The sequence below is a fragment of the Varanus komodoensis genome, unplaced genomic scaffold, assembly GCF_004798865.1.
Source record: "Varanus komodoensis strain SLA01 unplaced genomic scaffold, ASM479886v1 scaffold34_1, whole genome shotgun sequence".
NCBI classification, from domain to species: domain Eukaryota; kingdom Metazoa; phylum Chordata; class Lepidosauria; order Squamata; family Varanidae; genus Varanus; species Varanus komodoensis.
Window position 1 is genome coordinate 6177278 of NW_025335854.1, and position 20192 is coordinate 6197469.

A 20192-nucleotide genomic window follows, 5' to 3' on the forward strand; every position below is an offset into this window, starting at 1 on the left:
CATGTACTGCTGCAGCTCCCGTTCCCTGCCAGTTCTAAAACTCCTGTAAAAATATACACCTATTTCTATGGCTGGGAAGTAAATGGAGCAGGACTCTTGGCACGGGCAGTAATGGAGCAGGTAAAACAGGTGCACACGTGTTAACTCCATTTACTTCCCAGGTGCTAAATTTGCTACTCTCCCTCTGCATTCAACTTTGCAGGCATTAAACTGACCTACATTTCTGTGCTTTTTTAGTTAGGGAACTGCAGTCACCACAGAAGCAACTGCTTGGAAAAAGAGCCACAGAAAGAGGGATTTGGACCCTCCCCTTTCCCGAGTAGCTGGACAACTGGGGAAGTATTGCAAAGATGGCAGACTGAGAAGCGACGGCTCAGCAGATAAAACTGAGAGGAAGGGAGGAATATTGCTAACACACAACCCTTTTGGTTTACTTCCTTGTCCTGCCCATTTCAGTGTTTCTGGCTTGCTCTTCTGGGTCCCTGGCTGTTTCTCCCCCGGTTTTTGTAAGTGTGAATTTAGACCCAAAAAAGGGACAAAATATTTGAAAGAATATGACCCCAATTGTGCATTCTGGAAGCACCGGCCAAGAATCAAGCCCAACGTGTTGTGAAAGGCACGGCCCTTTCCCGTGCCTGCTGGCGGTGGCAGCGATGAGCAGGGCAGAAAGGCTGGTTGCCGGGAACGACACAACTGCACACAGTGCCCCGGTTCTGTGTTCTGCAGCCTCTCCTGATGGGAAGGCGCTGGCGGCACACCTGGGGCTCCACAAGCCTTTGTGGGCTTCTTGGCTCAGCTTGCTTTGCAGGGGCCAGGCTGGCCACGAGAGGAAGTCTCAGCATATGGCAAGTTTTGCTGGGCATTTTCGACCTTGACCTTCTTTCCCATGGTTTCAGCCCGTTTCTGCTTGCTCTGACCTCAGCTGCTGCTAAGGAGACCTGGCTCGCCTTTCTCCTCCTCCTCAAACCCATTTGTCACGCCTCCTTCAGTCTTTTCTAGCAGTGCCCCAGCTTGACTCATCAATCTGGCTTGCAAAACAGAGACGCTGCAAGGTGTCCCGAGCAATTTCTTTTACCTGTGATGGAGCTCACTAGTGGGGCCAGTTCCTGTACAGTATCTCTTGCAGAAAGTTTGACAGAAGAATTAATTTCAACCGCGGCCAGCAGTAGATTGTTCTCGGTGCTTTTGAATTGCCTGAGGCTGCATACAGACTGTGCTGTTTGTCCTTACTCAGCTCAAGTCTGACTTCCTCCACACCCCTCAGCAATGCATTTGAGACACGATCGTCGTCAAATTTTATGATGATGTAGTAGGAGTTGATGGTGGATCTTCCAAAATGTTTTAAAGCACACACAGTATGGACATCCATCCACTTGAATGTTCATCCCGCTAATCCTTTGCTTGTGTGTGTGTGTGTGTGTGTGTGTGTGTGTGTGTACACACCATGATCAACTACATTTTTAAAAAATCAAGAATTAGGAGAAGGAATGTGGAAGTAGCCTTGTGATATTACAGGTAGCAACTGTAGGAACTTGGGCTTGTTTCTCCAAAATGCAGCATTCTGAAGTGGATAGCCCAGACTCTGAATTTGAACTGGGAGCTCACAACAACAACTGAAATTCCAAGGCCAGCAAGTTTCAAGATAAGTCAAGTGGATGATGAAAACAGCTCACCTCTGGTTCGGGACAGACACTGCAGAACAGGAGGGGTCAGAGGGAGAGGAGTGTAACTTGGTTAGCCCAGTTGCCTGATAGCAGGTCAAAAGAGCTGACCAGTTAAGTAGAGTCCAGTAATGCATCCTATCATCTGGCCCACAACCATCATGAACCTTCCTGAGGATGGAGCTAACTCTATTTGGCAGTGAAGGGAGTTCCATTTGGAATCAACGTCTGGCATGGGCTGAATTCAATCCACAATGAACAGGCTTAGTAACTTGATGGATGCTTCTTGAGAATGAGCTTTACTCATCAGCCAGTCCTGGCTGGCCAACTTTCACCTAATAAAAGATTATGAAGTGATGGGAAAATTAAAGGAAAGAGGCTGCACAGACAGAGAGACAATCACCACCAAGCTGAACACTTCATGGCCAGATTCTGCTGGAAACGTTTAAGAGTAGACAGCTCCACAGGGCGCCTGGTCAGTCTTCCACCCTATGGTGAGATGTACTGCATTTTTATTTAAGTAATAAATTTTCTAATATGCATGTAGACATATTTGCATATGCAAACTTTTTGCAAATCACTGTCCTCTTTCTTGGTGATTTAACAATGGCTCCCCTAGTCTGGCATTTCCAGCTTGAATTGTCTTTAAAAATAACAAAAACATAAACTGGAAAGTGCACAATTTGAATTTCTTTAATGCCTTATTTGCCACCGACTGCCTAATTTTTCCAGCCATTTTAAGTTTCTTCTAGAAAATGTCCCCTTTTTCCCCACTGTAGAAATTTGTGCTTAACATGTCCTTCCTTAGCACTAAAGTAACACGGAGTTGATGAAGATGGCAACACATATCACACAAGACTGAGATGAGAAATCTAATTCGGTAATGTCTGTCAAAGTGTGGTCCATTAAGTCAATTAATGGGGGATTTATTGTTGCTATTTTGCTCCTGCTTCCTGTGAAAAAAAATGAACAGACACTCTGTTTATATTAGGTGTTGTATGTATTCAACTCCTCACATACAAATAATCCATAGAAAGGAAATGATGAACATCCGGGAGACTGAAAGAATTATGGAGCTAATGTAATTAACCGAAGTGCCAGGAACACTTGAAATGTGATACAAACAACGCTGAGGATTATTATTTTTAACACAATTGGACAGTCTAGAGGGTAGAAACTGAAATAAACAGATTAAAGAGAGCAGGAAGTAGTTACAGGCAAAAGTAATTCTTTACAACAAGATCGTATTTTATTTTTCTTTGACCAAAAAAACCCATTGAAGTTTTACAGATTTTGTGATTTTATTTTGGATCCAAACAAGCATTTATGTTACAACAGATCCACCTCATCTACATGCAGCGCCGAACGCCATCTCTGGCGGTGGATGAGGAGCCCTGACACGCAGCCGCCGCCGTGAGCCCCTCGGCTAGCCAGGTGTTCCACGCCAGGGGAAGGACAACTAGCGTTGTGTGGTGCTGCCCCGGCCAGGTGCGTGTCAACACGGCATCTCCAGGACAGGAGAGAGCACAGCCTCCAGGTAGGGCTTGCCGGTCCTCCTGTCCAACTGAGATGGAAACAGCTTCAGGCGCTTAGGTGAGGCTTGGAAGGGCTACCAAGGTTTCTCCTTTGCTCTCCACCAAGCATCATGGTGGGGCTTCCATTCACCTCTGTGTTAGGCCTCCATCTGGCTCGTCTCCATTCTTATGCAACGTGAATTTTCCTTTCCTTCCTTTTCTCTTCTCCCATTTCTGGAAACACGTTTCGCACCGTGCCCCCTTTTAACCTGCCCCCTCCCTGGGAAAAATGCCTTTTCATTCTTCTGCTGTGAACCTGCCATGCTGAAGGGTCAATACCTATTGTCTCCAGGCAGCTTTTAAACCCAATTCCCTCCTCCTCAAAATGCTTTTGAGCCACAGTTCTTTGAACTTGACAGCAGGCTGAGAGCTTAGCAGCAGAAAATTGTTTGGTAAATTGTATGCCTTCTTTAAGTCACGGAATATAATACAATTAGAAATAATGCTAATTCCAGTGCTTCAAAAACTAGAATGTGGTCTGGAACTTGAGCCTGCAGCCATCTCTTACCCGTCTCTTTCGCACTGGGGGGCGGGGGGGGGGCGGTTGCATCTTTTCCAGTTATCTCCATCATTTGCCTTCCTTACCTTCTCAAAAGCCACTGCCCCCAAACGCACCTCTAGCAACACTTGAGTAGCTTCCAGTCTGGAACGTGCATTCTCATCCTGCATCAGCATAGAAATCCTTGGGAAGCAAGGAGCTCAGCCTTGCAGTTGAGCCCAGTTTTATCCGTGTTGTTTCCTCGTGTATCTCGCTAATAAAACCACCCTGTTTGGCAGAATGAGTCACCTCTGGCGCAGTATGTCGCAGCTTTAGCAAATGAAAAAGGTCTGTTCAGGGACAACATTCTTACCTAGGCCAAGTTTCCTAAGATGTACTAAGAAGGTAAGTTTACAAAGGTACCAGGAAGGTTAGAAAAGTCTAGTGTGAATGTCTGTCCCCTCTTAATTCAGATGCGAAAATTCTTATTTCCTGATTAGGCCCACATTGACAGCAATTTTAAAAATCGATTAATTGCACTTAAGTCCTGCTTGAAATAGTCACAACTAAACCGTCTCATGGCATTCAACTGAATTCAGCATGACCAACCTCGCTGCAGACCGAGGGCATTCGATTTTACTGAAATCAGAGACACGCCTGTTCTCATCCAGCCCCCGTTTATTTCTTTCTGCTTATCTATTGATCTCCCCCCCCCCGCGCCTCCTAGTGGTTTGTTCCTATGACTGTTTGCCTGGCTTCCATACTAAAGCATACATAGTAGAGCTTTTAAAGATCATCATGCTAAGGATAGAACGGGACGCATGAAGGGAGCCTCCATCTGGGGTGCACATCTGCAGGGGGGTGAACCCCATGAATCCAGGAGCAAGCTGGGAAGGACTTGACTGATGGGTGACGGCACCATCCAAGGTATCCGAGCGGTATTAGCAGCTGTGTTTGCAACTCCAGCCCGTGATGCAACCCACCCAGAGACGGGGATGGATGCGGCTCTCTTGACTGGCCTCTTCCAGCACTCCCTCTGTTAGCAAAGTGCTTAGCTGGCATGCAGATACCTTAGAGCAGTAAGTCGGGGGGGGGGGCTGGGAACCCCAAGGCATGTCAGTCAGCATTTTTATCTCCCCCAGAACCAGTGAAAGCCACGTCCACATACAATCTTGCCTCCACATTGGCAGCACAGAGTAAAGATGTGAGTCAACTTCGAAGGGAAGCGATTCTACAGAACTCAGAACTCACTTTCGCTCTGCAAGGTCCTCATGCTTTAAAGGGGGTAGGGAAGGGAACTGGCTTTGGAGGGTATCCATTATGTCCAGCTCAGTTTCCATATGTGAGACCCTAAGCAGACAGTGGCTGGTCTCGATGGAGCTGACTCCTGGAGCCAAATCCAGGGAGACCTGGTTTGCACATAATGCTAAGCCATGGTTTATTAAATCCCTGGTTTGATGAATTTTTCATTGTCATGATACTCAGCTGCAAGAAGCTATGATTGCTGTTACTGGGTAGTACATTCTGGATTGTTTAAGCTGCAGGTTGTTAATACATGTGAATCCGGAACTGTGGGTTGTTCATGGGTTGCTTTGCCGGGCTACGGAGGTCGCAGACAGGAATAGTTAGGAAAGCTCAAAATTCCACTGCACATGCCAATGCTAAGGCGCTGCCAAGATATTTCAGATAGAGGAGGAAAACAGATGAAGGAGGAGAACACACACCACCCAAGCTTTGAGGAAACAAACTGGTTTCTTCGATTGCCTGTTAGACAAACTCTAGGCAGGGTAACAAATCATGGGTTAGATAAACCATGGGTTAGAATTATGTAAGAACGAAGTCCCTTTGCTCAAGCTGGGTGCCCCCTGTGAGGGGCAGCTTCACAGTATGAGCAGATTAACTGTGACTCCTTAATTCTGTGCCTTTGAGTGAAACCAGCTCCGATATATGACAAGGGATAAGAATGACAGTCATATAGTCAGTTAGAAGCTCTACATTCTAACTTTAAGGGCGGGTGTGGGTGCAAACATTCCTTTTAGGACCCAGGTGTGTGGGGCTGTGGTGACTTGGAGGCTGGGGGCAAAGCTTACACATTCAGCGAGAGGACCAACAGATCATCACCCAACATGGTGCCTTCCAGATGGAAGGAACTGCAAGCCTCACCTTTTCCAGGTTGCAGGCCTACACACCTGGAGGACACTCTCTTGGGAAAGAGTCCATGAGATCTTGGGCCAACATGATCTTAACCTTGAAATACAGGATTCCTCACACACCCCAAAAGGGAGAAATATTCCAAGGTTCTGCTGCTGGTGGTCTCCGAGGTGACCCACCATCTCTTTCTCAAGGTCATGACGTGGGAAGGAACATTATGCAAAAGGTGTCAGTGAGCCAGTGCAATGACATGGTTGGCATGATTGCGGGGGGGGGGGCCCATTTTGCGGCCCCCCCCCCCCGAGCTCTGAAGAGCAGGATAAACATTCAAGCCAGTAAAAATATATGCTCAGAAACCATGAGGAGGAGAGACACACTGTGAAATCCAGATTGCTGAAGGTGGCACCGTAAACAGAGGGGTTTACCTTTTGCTCACTGGCTAATTATTTCCCCAGCTCTACAGTTCCAACCCTTCCTCCCCAATGGCTGCTGTGGCTGAGGATGAGGGGAGCTGTAGTCCAACAGGTAAGTGAAGGCTTTTGTCCCGTTGTCACTTTGGTTCCATTCCATTCAAACAGGATTTCCGTAAGAAAGTCCTATTCTTAAGGCTTTTCTCCCATTATCACTTTGGCTCCATTCAAACAGGATTTTCAACCTCTACAAAACTCCCCAAGGCCCATTGGACCAACTGTGCAGGGTTCTGCATTGCTTTAAAAACCCAAAATGACAATGGAGCAAAAGAAGCAAGCCAAAAGGCTTCTGCGATACCAGTCTGTCGGGAAGCAAAGAGAATTCCTTTAAAAAGAATTGCTAGGAGGGGTGGGAGCTACTGAGGTAGAGACATTTCATGAGGGGGTTTTGAGAACTTTGTACAGAAATCCAGTCATTAAGCTCTAAGCTGACCTTTCTAAATTTTCCAGCTCTCTAGAAGATGATGAAATACTGTTAAAATATCTGAGCATTTGTCAAAATAGCCTGTGAGCCTCTTTTGTGCTGTGCACCCACGGAACTAGAAAAGAGCCATTTAAAAACTATGGGAGCATTTTAGACAATACAAGTATTATATTCAAATTTCAAAGAGAAGATCAGCAAAATCTGATTCAGCTGTCAGTGAAAATGGCCTAAGGTTAATCTTCATGCTGAGCCTGTGGTCGGATGAGGGAGAGGTGGAGCAATCCTGACGCTGGGGAAGGGAGAAGGGGAGGACCAGCTTGGAGGCAGCATCCGAGGGCTGCAGGCAGTGTGGAGACACAGAGAACCTGGCCACGAATGTCCCAGTGCACCTTCCCAGGGAAGAAGGAAAACGAGGGCTCTCCTAGCGCTCAGGCTGAGCAGGAAGCTCCAGCCAGAAACCTGCACTCTTGGCCGCAACGCTCCATTGCTCTCTTCCATGATCGAAGAAAACCAGGATTGGGCTGGGGGCTTCTTCATGAAAAGGAAGCACTCTCCCATCAAACAGTGATCTTTGGGCACCACAGAGGGACAGCACAAGCTCTGCCTGTGGGAGGCCCCAGGCTGCTTTTCAGGCATTTCCAAGGGGGGCTGCCAAACTCCTGCCGGACACCTTGCACTGCTGCTTGGTTCAGGCAGTTCCGAGTAGGGCGGGCCGATGGTCACACACCCACGTCCTTCCAAGGTGCCCCTCCTGCAAAGGATAAACCGCACCCACCACACGCTTCCCAGAGGAGGGTTGCTGGCAAGGAAGAGGCATCAGCAGGCACTTCACAGTCAGCAACCGCTTCCAGGCCTCTCCTGCAGAACAACGTTGTGGTTGCTCTGGAAAAGCCTGGCCTTTCTTGCCACTGCCTTCCAGAATGGGAGCAGCTGCGGGGCGACAAAAGCAAGCATGACTTGAGCAGCGGATGGGCCAGCCAAAAGAATCAGTGCGCGCTCTGCAGGGATGAAATGCTCGCTGGACACGCTTCCGCCACCACAGGTGCAACGTGGCCACACGAGGCTTTTCGGAATCCCTCCGCCTTTTTCATTTCCCCCACTAAAATAGTGTGACCTCTCCAGGAAGTCCTGCTGGTATCCTTCTGTATATGCCTCCAGCTCAAAAGGCCTCATCGCACTGACGCTGGCCTTTCGTAGCAGCTGCTAGCCCAAGGTTGACTCTTGGACTCAAGAATATTGAGTCACTGTTGCTTTTCCTGTTCTGGCAACCAGCGCTCTGTCCAGAGGCCGTGGTCACAGCTGGCTGTGCTCCCTTCCCTGGTGAGGCCATTCCCACCATCTTTTAGGATGCCTCCCCGGTGGTTAACGTGGGCCCTTTGCTTCATCCTCTGCTCATTCTCCCCTTTGCCCTCTCACGTTACCTAGGTTCTCAGCTTGCTCCTGAAAAGCCCATGTGTGGAGTCAGAAGCTTATCCGTGGAAATGCACTCAGTATTCCAGGCAGGATGAAAAAGTCAGGGAGCTTCATCATGGAGGAAAGGAAAATTTTACCTAAATAGGTGAGACACTAAACAGGGAGGGGAAGGACAAATAGAGCCCCCTCCGCTCAGCACCTTGGTGGGTCGAAAGCATATGGACGGGGGACCAGCTGGAATGTGCTGATGAGGCTTAACGGTTCAGATGTATGATAAGCCCTGACTGACTTTTGAATCAGCCCAAAGGGACACGAGAACGGCTTTTCCACACTGGCTTACTTCCCCAGGAGGCTGGATGTGAGTTGCTGCGGTCCCATCAAACATGCATGCTCAAAGCGTGACATGCCTCCGCTCCTTGTGCGTCCAGACTTCAGTCAAGAGATGGTAAGGGATGAGGAGGATTCAAAAATGCTCACTTGTAAGGAAATAAATGAAGAAGCACCAAGGTCTTCAGCATTAAGCCCTGGCCACTAGGTTAGGCTTTATTGTACTGCCTGTTTATACCGGGGGGGGGGGGAGTTCTGGAGAACTTCGTGGCCTCAGTAATTAGCATCTCACATAATGTACAGCACCAAACAACTCCAACAGGATTGGGCATCTCCTGTCCCCTGGGCAAGAGTATCCAGCCCTGGTGCTCATAATCAACAGTGTGGTAAAATAAATCTCTGTATGTATGCATGTTTAAATATGTGGTATATAAATACACGCATGTGCACGCACACAGGCTTCCTGCACACTCCCAACTCAAGATATAAAGGTATGCTTGAAGCGTGGTGTTACACAGATTTAGTGAAACCGTGGTCCTCTCCTTGGTCCACTCTGGCCCCCCTGACCACAGTGCGAAAAAGCAGGGGTGGATTCACAGGAACGAAACCCTTATTTTCCCCATGTGCTGTCACCAGTGCCCAGGGGGTCTCCCACTCGCCTCCCCCTCACCTGCTCCCCTCTGTTCTCCCAAGATTTGCTTTTCGCTGACCTCCAGCCTGGAGATGGATCTGGAACATGTGCCCTTGGCAAGCTGTGACCTCCGCCCTGGAGAAGCTCGGGATAAATTGTTCAGCCACCCATCCTGTTGGCTGAACTAGCGGAGGGATCGCGAAAGCAGGCAAGGCGGTCATCTCAAGGAACTGGCAGCATGCACCCCAAATCTATCTCTCTCTCTCTCTATCTGCCCGTCTTTCTGGGGGTCGAAGGTGTTGCCAGGGGCGCGGTATTTTTACAGAACCCTTTAGCATCTTCCTGCAAAGCATCTGCTGCAACGACTGCCTCGTCTGGGGCACATTCTCCTGGCTTTGGGGGACAGAGCCCCACGAGCATTCGGGACGAGGGTCACCGTGGCCATGCGTCGCTCCCTCGCGGCCAGCTGCTGCCCCCGAGCCGGCCCGCGGGTCGCCGAGACAAGCCCAGTGCTTCTCCGGGCAATGGAAACAAGGCAGGCAGGGCCCCGGTGGGCTGCACGCCGGGTCAGTTCTCGCACGCGGTGCTCGAGCGCCTGCCCGCGGCTCCTGCGTGGCTCGTCCCGTTTGCACCGTGGCGGCCGCATGCATTGGAGAAGCGCGGGGGCGGCGGGCGGGCGGGCGCGCGTGGCCTAGCAGCGGTCATCTTCCTCCGTGTCGCTGAGCACGTCGATGCCGGCCCCGCACACCACCCCCTGCGCCGCCCCCCGCCTCCGCCGCCGGTAGTGCCCGTTGGGCATCTGCCAGCTGTGCCGCGAGCGCGGGCCGGAGGCGATGGTGTTGGCGCGCCCGAGGCTGGTGGCCACGGCAGCCTCGAAGGTGAGCGTCTCCTCCTCGCCGCAGTCCGAGGCGTGCGAGTCGTCCTGCAGCATCAGGTACGGCTCGGAGATGTAGCGCTGCGGGGTGGCGAGGAGGCCCGGCTTGCCCTGCGGGGGGCTGGAAGACTCAGTCAAGCAGGCGTGGTTCGTCTCCAGGGCGCCGGAGAGCAGGGGCGAGCCGCCCTCGCTGTCGTCCGGGGGGCGGCGAGGGTGTGCCGCGGTGCTGCAGCATCGCAGCGTAGGAGACGAGGGGCCGCGGCTTGGGCGGCACCGGGGGCAGCTGGCGGCGGCCGCGCTTCGGCGTGCTGGTGTCGGAGATGGAGGCGATGGAGCTCTCGCTCAGGGAGCCCGTGCCCTGCAACGAGGAAGAGAGGCGGCGTGTGCGCGCGCGTGGAGAGCCCCGGACGGGCCCGATTTCATATGCTCCCGTTACGTCTCACGCGTCCCCAAAGCCCAACGGTGTTCAGCCATGTTCTGGCCAGTAGCTGGCAATCACTGTGTGGGTTTTGGAGAACCCCCACCCAAATGTAGACTTCTGTTTCTCTTTAAAGGTTTTTTGCTGTAAACCGTGGCTCCCTAAGCAAACGGCCCTTCCTCCTCTTATTTCCCCGTGGCCTCGTTTAGCTACTAGCTTCAGCAGCTCCTTCTGGCACTCACGCTCTAAGGCTGCTTTTGCAAGGAGTGGTAAGAAATCAGTTTATGAACAAATGTGCCTGAATGGGCCCTAATTTTTTGCAAGAGACCAAGTGTGCAGGTGGTGGATGCCCTTCCCAGCTTCGCACCCACCTGTCTGTTGGGGGTTTGTGATCTGCCTTCGCTGGGAGACCTTGATGGACGTCGCTCCGGAGAGTCACCATCTGCCGGCGGACTCCTCTCCTCTGAGTTGCAGCGGGAAATGTCTGGAGAGAGCAGGTGCTTGCGTTCCTTGGAGCGACCTCGCTCTCGGCCTCCTGACCGATGCGTGTCCGATCGATGGCCTGCGTAAGACACAACTGGGGCTACACACACATTCCACAATGCCCTCCGTGTTCTGTCTTCTGAAGAGCTCAGAAACCACAGCAGGTTCAGAGAGTTACCCCCAGACTGTTCACCAGCTACAGGGAGCAGGAACCCCTTGGCTGAAACACCCTCCCTGGATCCCAGGCTGTTTCCAGGTGTTGGCAATGACCCACACAGCCCTACACGGCTCAGGTCCTAGTGCTCGGAATGCTGGCATTTTCCCCTAGGAGTACCTGTGCTTTAAGGACTTTAGGGGAGGCCCTTCTCTTGGCCCCTAGTTCCCAACTCTTTTACAGGCACACCTGGTGGGAACGTGGAGGAGGGCCTTCTTGGTAGTTGCCCCAAGAGGCTGGGTTGGCGCCCTCCCTGCTATGCTTTCTGAGATGGGCCTTTCTGTTCTGGCAGGCCTTTGGGAACAGTCTGGGCCTGTGGCTGGCCTTTCTCCATTTGTCTGTTGTTTTACTCCTGTCTTAATTGTGGCATTTTACATCACTATAATATTCTAGCTGATTTAGTTATATTTTAATGTCTATAACTATTCATGTTTTAAGTGTTTACGTTTTTATTTACAACATTTTTAATGTTGTAACCATCCTCGATTCTCAGTACTGAGAACAGGCAAAATACCATCCACATCACCAGTCCTCATGAACCTCTTTGGAAATAAGAGGGTAGCAACAAGAAGAAGGGCCTTTTCAGGGAATAGATGTCCATGGTATCTCATAAGCTTATTCAGGGGACTATCGGAATCCTCTCCCAAAGCAGTATTCTAACCTATGCAGATGTTAGCAATTCCATCAGATGTTTCATAGGTCAGTATCCTGAATCAATTAATTCAGACCTGATGCACAACTATCTTCTGAGCATGTCTCCACCTTATTCTGATATAGTTTTCTGATAGAGGAATAATGGAATTATTCTGCTGGGAGAACCTGCAAATGCTAAACTTCTCCAGGCATGCAGTTAGCAATCTCTCTGGGAGGAAGCCTGCAAACACGCCCTCTGTCCCTCAGCCCCTGCTTCGGCCTTTTGATTTGGGGAATATTCCACACGCAGAAGCTGCCACCTAATCAAGCAAAAGGATCCTGCAGTTTCCCAGGCCCAGCCTGGCCTTTTGCTTTTCTTTGAATCTACGCCGTTGTCCAGACGTCTTTGCATCTCCTTTACCCTTGAGGACTGGCAAATCTGCCAGTTTACCCTCCTTTTGCATCGGCTTGGAAGCAAAATAGGTCCACACGTTCAGTGCTTGCCTAAACTTCCTCTTCTGCGTGTCCTCATCAAGCTACCACATCCCTGTGCTTAATGCACAGACTGTAGCAGCCCACGATTTCTCACACATACAAAGAGGTACGACCATAACACCCACAGTCCTTCACACAGCAACTCTGGCTCTCATTCATTGCATGAGGATGTTCCAAAAGACACTTGCTGCAGAAAATGTTCTCATTTTACAGGCTAGTCATGCAAACGGAACAGATGTTTTCACGGGTCAGCTTTCATGGGTCGCATCCCTTTCTGAGCGGAGAGATAACTCTTTTCAGCCTTCGTTGAGAAACAAGATGGGGCTATGTGACCTCAGTGGAATCGTTCTCCCCTCGAACTTGATCAAAAACCATCTACGGCTTTTTCCGTCCATCCCACTGCTGCCCTCGGGTACCTGAGTCTGTGTTGAGGCGCCGTGAGGACAGGTGCAAGGCTGAGTGGTAGCTTCGCCGACGGGACTTGTAGGTATTTTCACTGCTCCTTTCCATGGAGAACTCATCCAACCAGGAGGCGTTTGTCCGCTTGTCTCGGATCGTAGAAAAGGAACGTCTCATGGAGGCTGGATCGGTGACCACCTGGAAATGCATCCCATGAGGACGGGGTGGTTAGAGGCTGTATCGGCTGTTGCCAATCCGAGGCGTTTCATGCCACAGAAAGCTCGCTCGCTTGGATAAGTGGAAAGTTGTTTCACAACCGAGGGGTCCGGAGGAGCTTCCCCACGTAATTTTGTGGCAGAGGCAGACTTCCGACTCTGGCATGGTCAATAATTTGGGTTGGGGAGCTCTAAGTTTAGCCACGCTGCCTCGGCTCAAGGCGAACTGTTGGTGGAATGCGCTAGCTGTCCCACTGGGGCAGATTAGGGATGGAGGCTGGGCTTTTCCGAATTCCTGGCCCAGTTACTGGAAATGCCTGATCTGGTGCATCTGACTAGAGGGAACTGAGAACTTTCCTGCTTAATTTAAACAAGCAAGACCTTTTGGTTGTGTTTGGAATGGGCATCTCTCTTTTGATGTCAGGCTGAAACAGAGAACCTGCCCTTGCAGGTCAAACTGGGCAAATCCGAGAAAGACTATTCCAAGTAAGAGCAAATTCCCGCAGTTCAGTCTGAGTATGCCCTGAAACACTCTTTACTCTCCTTTTGGTTGCCTTCTGGGGCAAAGGCATTCCACAGGGGCTGCTTGAGCGCAGCCTGAATGAGTTTTGCTACAGCACTGACTCAGTTCACGTATCATGGTGGGAAATTGTGTTGCTTCCAACAAGCAACACTGTTTGCACTTAAGGGTGGCACATGCCCAGTGCATTTCAAAGCCCATTTGAATATTTGCCCCCCCCCCCCACTGGGACAATCAGGGCTTGCAGCAACCTCTGAACCTGGATAGGATGGGTTGATTGTGGGGCAGGCAGGCCAGAATCACCTACAAGTAGCAGTTAGGTTGTCTGTGGGTTGTTTAATGCACAATTAAACTAGAGTGCATAGCCTCACGGAGCAATGCCAGTTCAGACACTGAATATTCAGAAAGATGGCAGAGCACACCTGTTACGTGTGAACGGTTTTGCTTGTTTCGTGCAACACACTAAAACTAGGCCTGAAAACTAGAGGTCAAAAATGTTGTATGAGACTTTGGAAAGGCTGAGCGGGAGTATTCTCTACAAAGTAAGGTGCTGGCCTTCCTCCTCATTTTGCAAAGAAAAACTGGACAGGACTGGATTTTCTCAGATGTAGTCAGGAGGGTCGGCTGCTAACTGGAATTATGTCTTGAAACAAAACTGGCATTGGGGTAAGAACAGTGAACGGACGAAGGGGCAGCCACGGGGGAATGGCGTTCCAAAGGGGACAAGAGAAGTTAAAAAGGTCGCAGGAAGCATGGGAGGAAGGCTAGAAAAAAGAAGGAGAAACTCGGCTGCAGTTTTTCCAGCAGCTCAGAATCTCCAGGATCCAAACCTCACCGGCATCCAAATTCCAATCCTTGGCCCCATCCAGATTGGTGCTGTCCGTGGTAGTTAAGGCCATCCAAATTTCAGATCCTCCTCCTCTTTTGGATTGATGGCCTGCTTTTTAACGAAATGGTAAGGCCCTGTTTGGGCTATACCACATCTGGACAATACCATGTCAGCCTCTGGTAAGCATTCATGAATGCTTTCCCACGTAGCAGTCCTCTCTGCAACGCAGTAAGGGGCGCTCCCCTCCCCCTTCCAGCTTCCACATGCTGGGCATTTCTTCAGCATGGGGGCACTTTCAGTGATATGAGCCCCCCGCCCATGGCCCAAGCTGCAGCACGGCATGGTTATAGCCTCCAGTTTACCACTGCAATAAGAAGCAGGCCCTATTTTGATCCAACATGCTATTCCATAACCTTGCTCCAAAATACCCTCACCTGTTTGCTCTTTCTTGCTCATGAATCACTCTTTCATTTTCTTGCCACCCATCTAATAAATATTTTCGTTATTTAGTCTTTATTCACTTACTCACAGATCTTGCCCTTTCCCTGTATCCATTCTCAGCCTACCTCCTGCACCTTTTCCTCCTTGTTCTTGCTCAGGTTTTTTACCTGCTGGCTTCCTTCCCTTCCCACTGACGCTGCTGCTCTCTGGTCGGGGAGCTCCTGTCTTAGCATAAAATGCCAGCTTTCCCTCCCTTCCTTTGCCCTCCTGGGGTTTGGCCCTGCCGTGAACGGAAGCTCTCCGCTCTTTCTCAAGGCAGAGGAGCTTCAGCTTCTGATTCCAGAGATTTGGCAACTGCTATCCAGGGAGCATCTTAGCACCATGGTTAGGCACACATTGATCGGTAAAATGGCCACACGCCCTTACTTTCCTCGCTGTTTGCTCACACGAGTGCCGTAGGGCCGACGCTACCGACCTCACCTAGCATGACTTGTAACCGAGTCTCTCCCATGTGGGACACTCGGATCGAACCACTGCTGCAATGTAGTTTAAGGTCCCGATGACAAGCCTGGGGACACCTTATCTCTCTCTGTTTATCCGAACTAAGTATGAGACAGACAGACAGAAAAAAACCTGCTCAACACACAAAAAGATGGAGTATGGCCAAGACTTGATCAGGACAGGAATGCTCAGAGGCAGGCATGTCAACAGGTGTCTTAGGACAATGGGAAAAGACTCGAAAGAGAAGGCGGCTAACGTCAAGAAAAACCAGTACTTTCCAGGCAGGAGAAGGGCTCTTCCAAGCTGTTGGCATTCTTGCTGCTACCAGCAACTGTGCGGGCTGAAACAGGGCAGAGAGGTGGGTTCTCCCCCAGCCGTGCTCCACTGCAGTCTTGGAAGAAAGTGCATGGCAGGATTAGGGTGGCGGCTGGACTACATCGAGGCCCGGCTCCATTCCCTGTGTTCTTGAAGGAGCTACTCATTCTGTGTTCCAGCTCTCCATCCTTAAAATGCGGGGCTACTTCACTGCGCTCGGACTCTTTGGCAACACCAGGGGCTAAAGCTGTGCATTGGCTTGGTGGGGAGCCGAGGAAAACGCTCTTGGTGCTAGAGTTTGGACTACGCACTCCCTGAGCTAAGCAACCACCTCCTGCGGGAAAAGGATCATATTGCAAGGTCACATCCCGCCGTGCCGTCACGGGTTTCACCTGGCGTTACCTGGGGATCCACGGTCAGGCGTGGCATGGAGGAGGCCCTCCCAGACACAGTTCGTTCCTGAGTATCCACCGGGAGGTAGCTGCTACAGTAAGAGGGCTGCACTCTTTTAAACTCTCTAACCTCTGGCTCCTGGAAATAAACACACAGCCAAGCTCACGGGGGTCTGTTTGATTACATCACTTGCCATCGTCTGACAGTGCCGTTTCCACCAATGCATTAGGAATGGCTTTAGCATAAGCTATGCATAAAGCACAGGGAATGCTTTATGTGGGTGAGAAGGGGAGAGGGAGGAGGGGAGGGAGGGGGGGAGGGAGGGAGGCAGCCTGTAATCCCAAGGATGCACACAGCACCGGAAATGTGCTTAGGACAGCTATAAATCGAACGGTAGCTGTAGCTCTATCGAAGAAAATGGGTGCATTGATTTTGGACTAGCTGAGCATGGAAATTCAGCGCAGTTTCTTTCCCTGGATGCTTCTCTTGTCCATGTGCTCGTTTGTCTTCAACCAGGTGACAGTTGAGCCGCATCACGGAGCTGAATCTCTGTGCCTTTCTGATTTATCTGCGGCTAACAGTCCTCAAAAGTTGCATTGGCAGATGTGCTCCTGATGCTCATTCACTTTCTGGACTTGTGTAGTTTTTATATTTTGGTGTCTGCACAGAGCTCTCCAGGCAACCGACAAATGCCTCTCCAGACATTTGTAAAGCGATAGAGTTTTATGTTTTGGTGCCATGTGCATTTTCACTGTTTCTCTATTGCTATGGACTATTATTATTATTATTATTATTATTGGGGCAAGTTACGGTGTCCCCCAACAGGAGTGACATCACAAAATGTTGTTTGCAGTTTCTTTTGGTGGAAGTGTGCCAGAGTACACGGAGACATACCATATGTATGTGCATCTGTGTGACAGAAATTTCACAGATATAGTATTACATTCTGAGAAGCACACAGAAAGGACTGGAAATACACACTGAGCACTGCAGTCCAACAGGTGTCAAGGCGGTGCGTAGCTACACACGCACACACTCATGCACACACAGCCGCACACACACAGACACTACAGCCGCCGGCTGGAAAGTCGGCCGTATGTGAGGGTGACTCGGAGGCGTGTGTTCACATTGGTGTGATGTGACTCAACAGCACGGATCGGGACCATGGCACTGAAGACAAGATGAACACAAACCCAGAAGCATCAGGAATTCTCGCTGTGGCTCAGCCCTGATCCCTCCCCACCCATTGCGGTGGCTGATTGCGGCGATTAAAAAACTAACCCGTACAAAGACAACTGGCCTCGATAGCTCAACTGAACATGGGGCAAGGGAGGGGGTGTCAAATTTGTCAGAAGTGAGACCACAGTGGCATTTTTAAAGCTGGCAGCCTCCCGAGGCTCTGCCTTGTTGTGAATAGGAGACACTTGGAGTACACATTACCTTTCAAAACCTTTACAAAACATGCTAGTATATAACACAAATGATTTACAATCACAGTGGTGCAATTTGACCTTCCAGCAGTCCATATCCATCCATCATCTCTCTAGCAATTAGAATAATCACTGACCATTCATTACTAAAGGTTAAAAGCCCTTCACATCTCCACAGGCTGAGCACTCGAAATGAATTGCACATCTAGAAAGCAACAGCGAAAAATCTAATGAGGGCGAGGTATTATAGAGTAGTGTAATATGAAACATGGGTTCACTTTTTCCTCTTTTTCCTTCAGGTCACCTGTTTGGGGCAGCAAATCAGAAAGAGGTTTTTATGCTGTGACCCCACATCTCAGCCACTTTCCTTGACTCTGATTTCCTGCCACAGGGGTGGGCCATGTGTGACCATCCAGATCTTTTGTCCTACAACTCCCGTTGACAGCATAGCCTGTGGTGAGGAATTCTGGGAGTCGCAGGCCAAGCATCTGGACCACTTCAAGTTGCCACCACAACCCTGAGGTAAAAGGGGGCTCCTGAAGCCACCTTTGTAGGTGGACAGGAATGACAGAGTGTGGCGTAGTGGTTAAGAGCACGGGACTGGGACTCAGGCGATCCGGGTTCGAGTCCCCGCTTGGCCATGGAGCCGACTGGGTGACTCTGGGCCAGTCACAGACTCTCAGCCCAGCCTACCTCGCAGGGTTGTTGTTGTGGGGATGAGATGGAGGAGGAGATAGATGTAAGCTGCCTTGAGCCCTTTGTAGGAAAAAGGCAGGCTATAAATCGATAAATAAATAAATAAAAACAGAGGCAACTTGATTGCACAGAATCGTTCATTTTGGGGGGAAGGCACCACCCAGCGAGGCTGTGGACCAGCTCTCGAATGCACCCAAGGCTAAACCGAGGCCAAAGCTATCCAGGGAGAGGCCCTGTGATGGACACACTAACGCTATTGTGATACCGCATGCTGTCAGGCATGGGGAAAAGGGCCAGCTCATGGGGAAACTGCCAGATAATATAAAAATGGCATAGTATAAGAAAGAGAGAGAGAGAGAAAGAAGAGTGGAAGACGTTAGATTGTGGCTGTTGGGTGCGTTGGTGGTGCCGAAAGTACAGTTAGCAGGATTGCTAGAAAAAACTGGAAAGGGCAGCCTGGATCTCACAGACGGCCTGTTCTGGCGGTGATCTTTATGATTAGCACTCCTGTACAACAGGTGAGGATTTGGCATTTCCGGAAAGAATACTGCTGGACAGGTACCCACTAAAAGCTCAAAATAATTCCTTGATCTGTTGTGTTCCAGGCTGCAGCTTCTCCTCACAGAACCTTCCCAGTGTTCCTGATCTTGAATAGTACTCTATACTCAAGTTCAACCATTCCTGGATCTCCCATTATGTCCAAGGAGGATTGGTCATACGCCAGTCGCCATGGCAGGGGTTGGGTAACCATTGACTCTCCTGTTTCCTAACAGAAACAGTCATTATGTAGGAAAAAGACTAGGCTAAGGTGAACACAATTTTGGGTCTTCTCTCTACTAGTTATGTGGATAATCAACAGTTCCAGCATTTTATGCTTCCAGATCCATGAATGCAGCAGCCACTCAGTTTATTAAAATAGCATTACCAGGACATTCCCTAACACACTGGGTATTTTCTTAATACCATGAAAGCTGGAAATTCCAAATTACATCATCAGGTGCCAGAGGTACTGGGGGAGGGGGTGCCTTCTGATTGGGAAATGGTAGAGGAAGCACTTTCACCGGGATTTTAGGGTGGTTTTCAGCTGGAGGCTGCATACCAGGTTTAGTGCTTCTTGGAGTAGAAAAATGACTTGTAAACATTATCAATCCAAAGGAAGGCCCACTGTCTTTTGGAGGGAGTGGTAGGCAATGCCCACATCTCATGGCCAATCTTTAGGAATAAGAGGCTTCCTAAAATCTAGATATGGAAAGCAGGATTAGTGAAATAGTTTATAGAGGCAGCATATCAGAGATAGTTTGGGATAGTAAGCATGCACACATGGGTTAATTCACCACCACCCTTGAACATTTTCAGCAGCAAATGCAAACCATGGAAAGCTACCAGGCTTCCACTAGAAACATTTAGAGCCATTCATAAACAGCGCAATGATTTACCAAAGACTGCTGTTCTTGGTATTCCCCATGGGTTGGATCCATACAAGCCAGCTGGAATATCTCTTGAGGAGAGAGTGGACTCAGGGAGGGGAATCCACTTCTGCTGCTCCTGCAAAGAAAGTCCAGCTGCAGGTCAAAGGGAACACACGTCTCCAAGGTGTGGCATCTGATGCTTGTTGCTCTCCTCCTTCACAAAGCAGACGACTATCCCATCTCACTGAAAAGCCATGCTTAATAAAGTGTGGCCTAAACTGTGTGGGGAAACTTTTCTTGGAAGATCTGACTGGGAGCCCACTGCCCTCAGAAGCGCCATCTGTTTGAGAGGGTGCCCTGCGGGATTCTCTTCAGAGGGAAGCGTGGAAGGCCTGCACTGGGATCCGCGCTAAAACTGCCGTTGAGCCTTTCAGGAAGGCCACCTTTCCCCGGCCAGGGCGCTTGGGTGTTACACTTCAGAAAGACCAGCAAGTGGGTCCTGGATCAAACCAAGCCGGAGCTTTCCCTAGAAGCAAACATGACAAAACTGAGGCCGCCGTACTTTGGGCACAGCATGAGAAGGCCAGACTCCCTGGAGAAGACCTTCATGCCAGGGAAAGGCAGAGGCGGGAGAAGTCAGGGAAGGCCCAGTGTGGGATGGACGGACTCCATCAAAGAAGCCCCGGTCTTGAATTTACAAGAGCTGAATGGGGCTGTCATGGGTCGGACATTGCTGAGAATCCACTTGGGAGGTCGCCCCAAGTTGGAGACAAGTTGAGGGCACAGAACGCCAGCAAC

The 20192-nt window shown here is 50.0% G+C and overlaps 1 protein-coding gene across 1 annotated transcript in view; it reads right to left on the bottom strand.

The window, feature by feature from the left end:
• Positions 1-9820: 9820 nt before the first annotated feature.
• The window catches only part of CACNA1E (calcium voltage-gated channel subunit alpha1 E), a 228082-nt gene continuing 217710 nt past the window's right edge, over positions 9821-20192 (bottom strand). The window contains 6 exon segments of the mRNA XM_044439166.1: positions 9821-10207; positions 10209-10361; positions 10793-10983; positions 12663-12843; positions 15869-15997; positions 19422-19530. Of these exon segments, the coding sequence (XP_044295101.1) occupies positions 9821-10207; positions 10209-10361; positions 10793-10983; positions 12663-12843; positions 15869-15997; positions 19422-19530 (1150 nt within the window).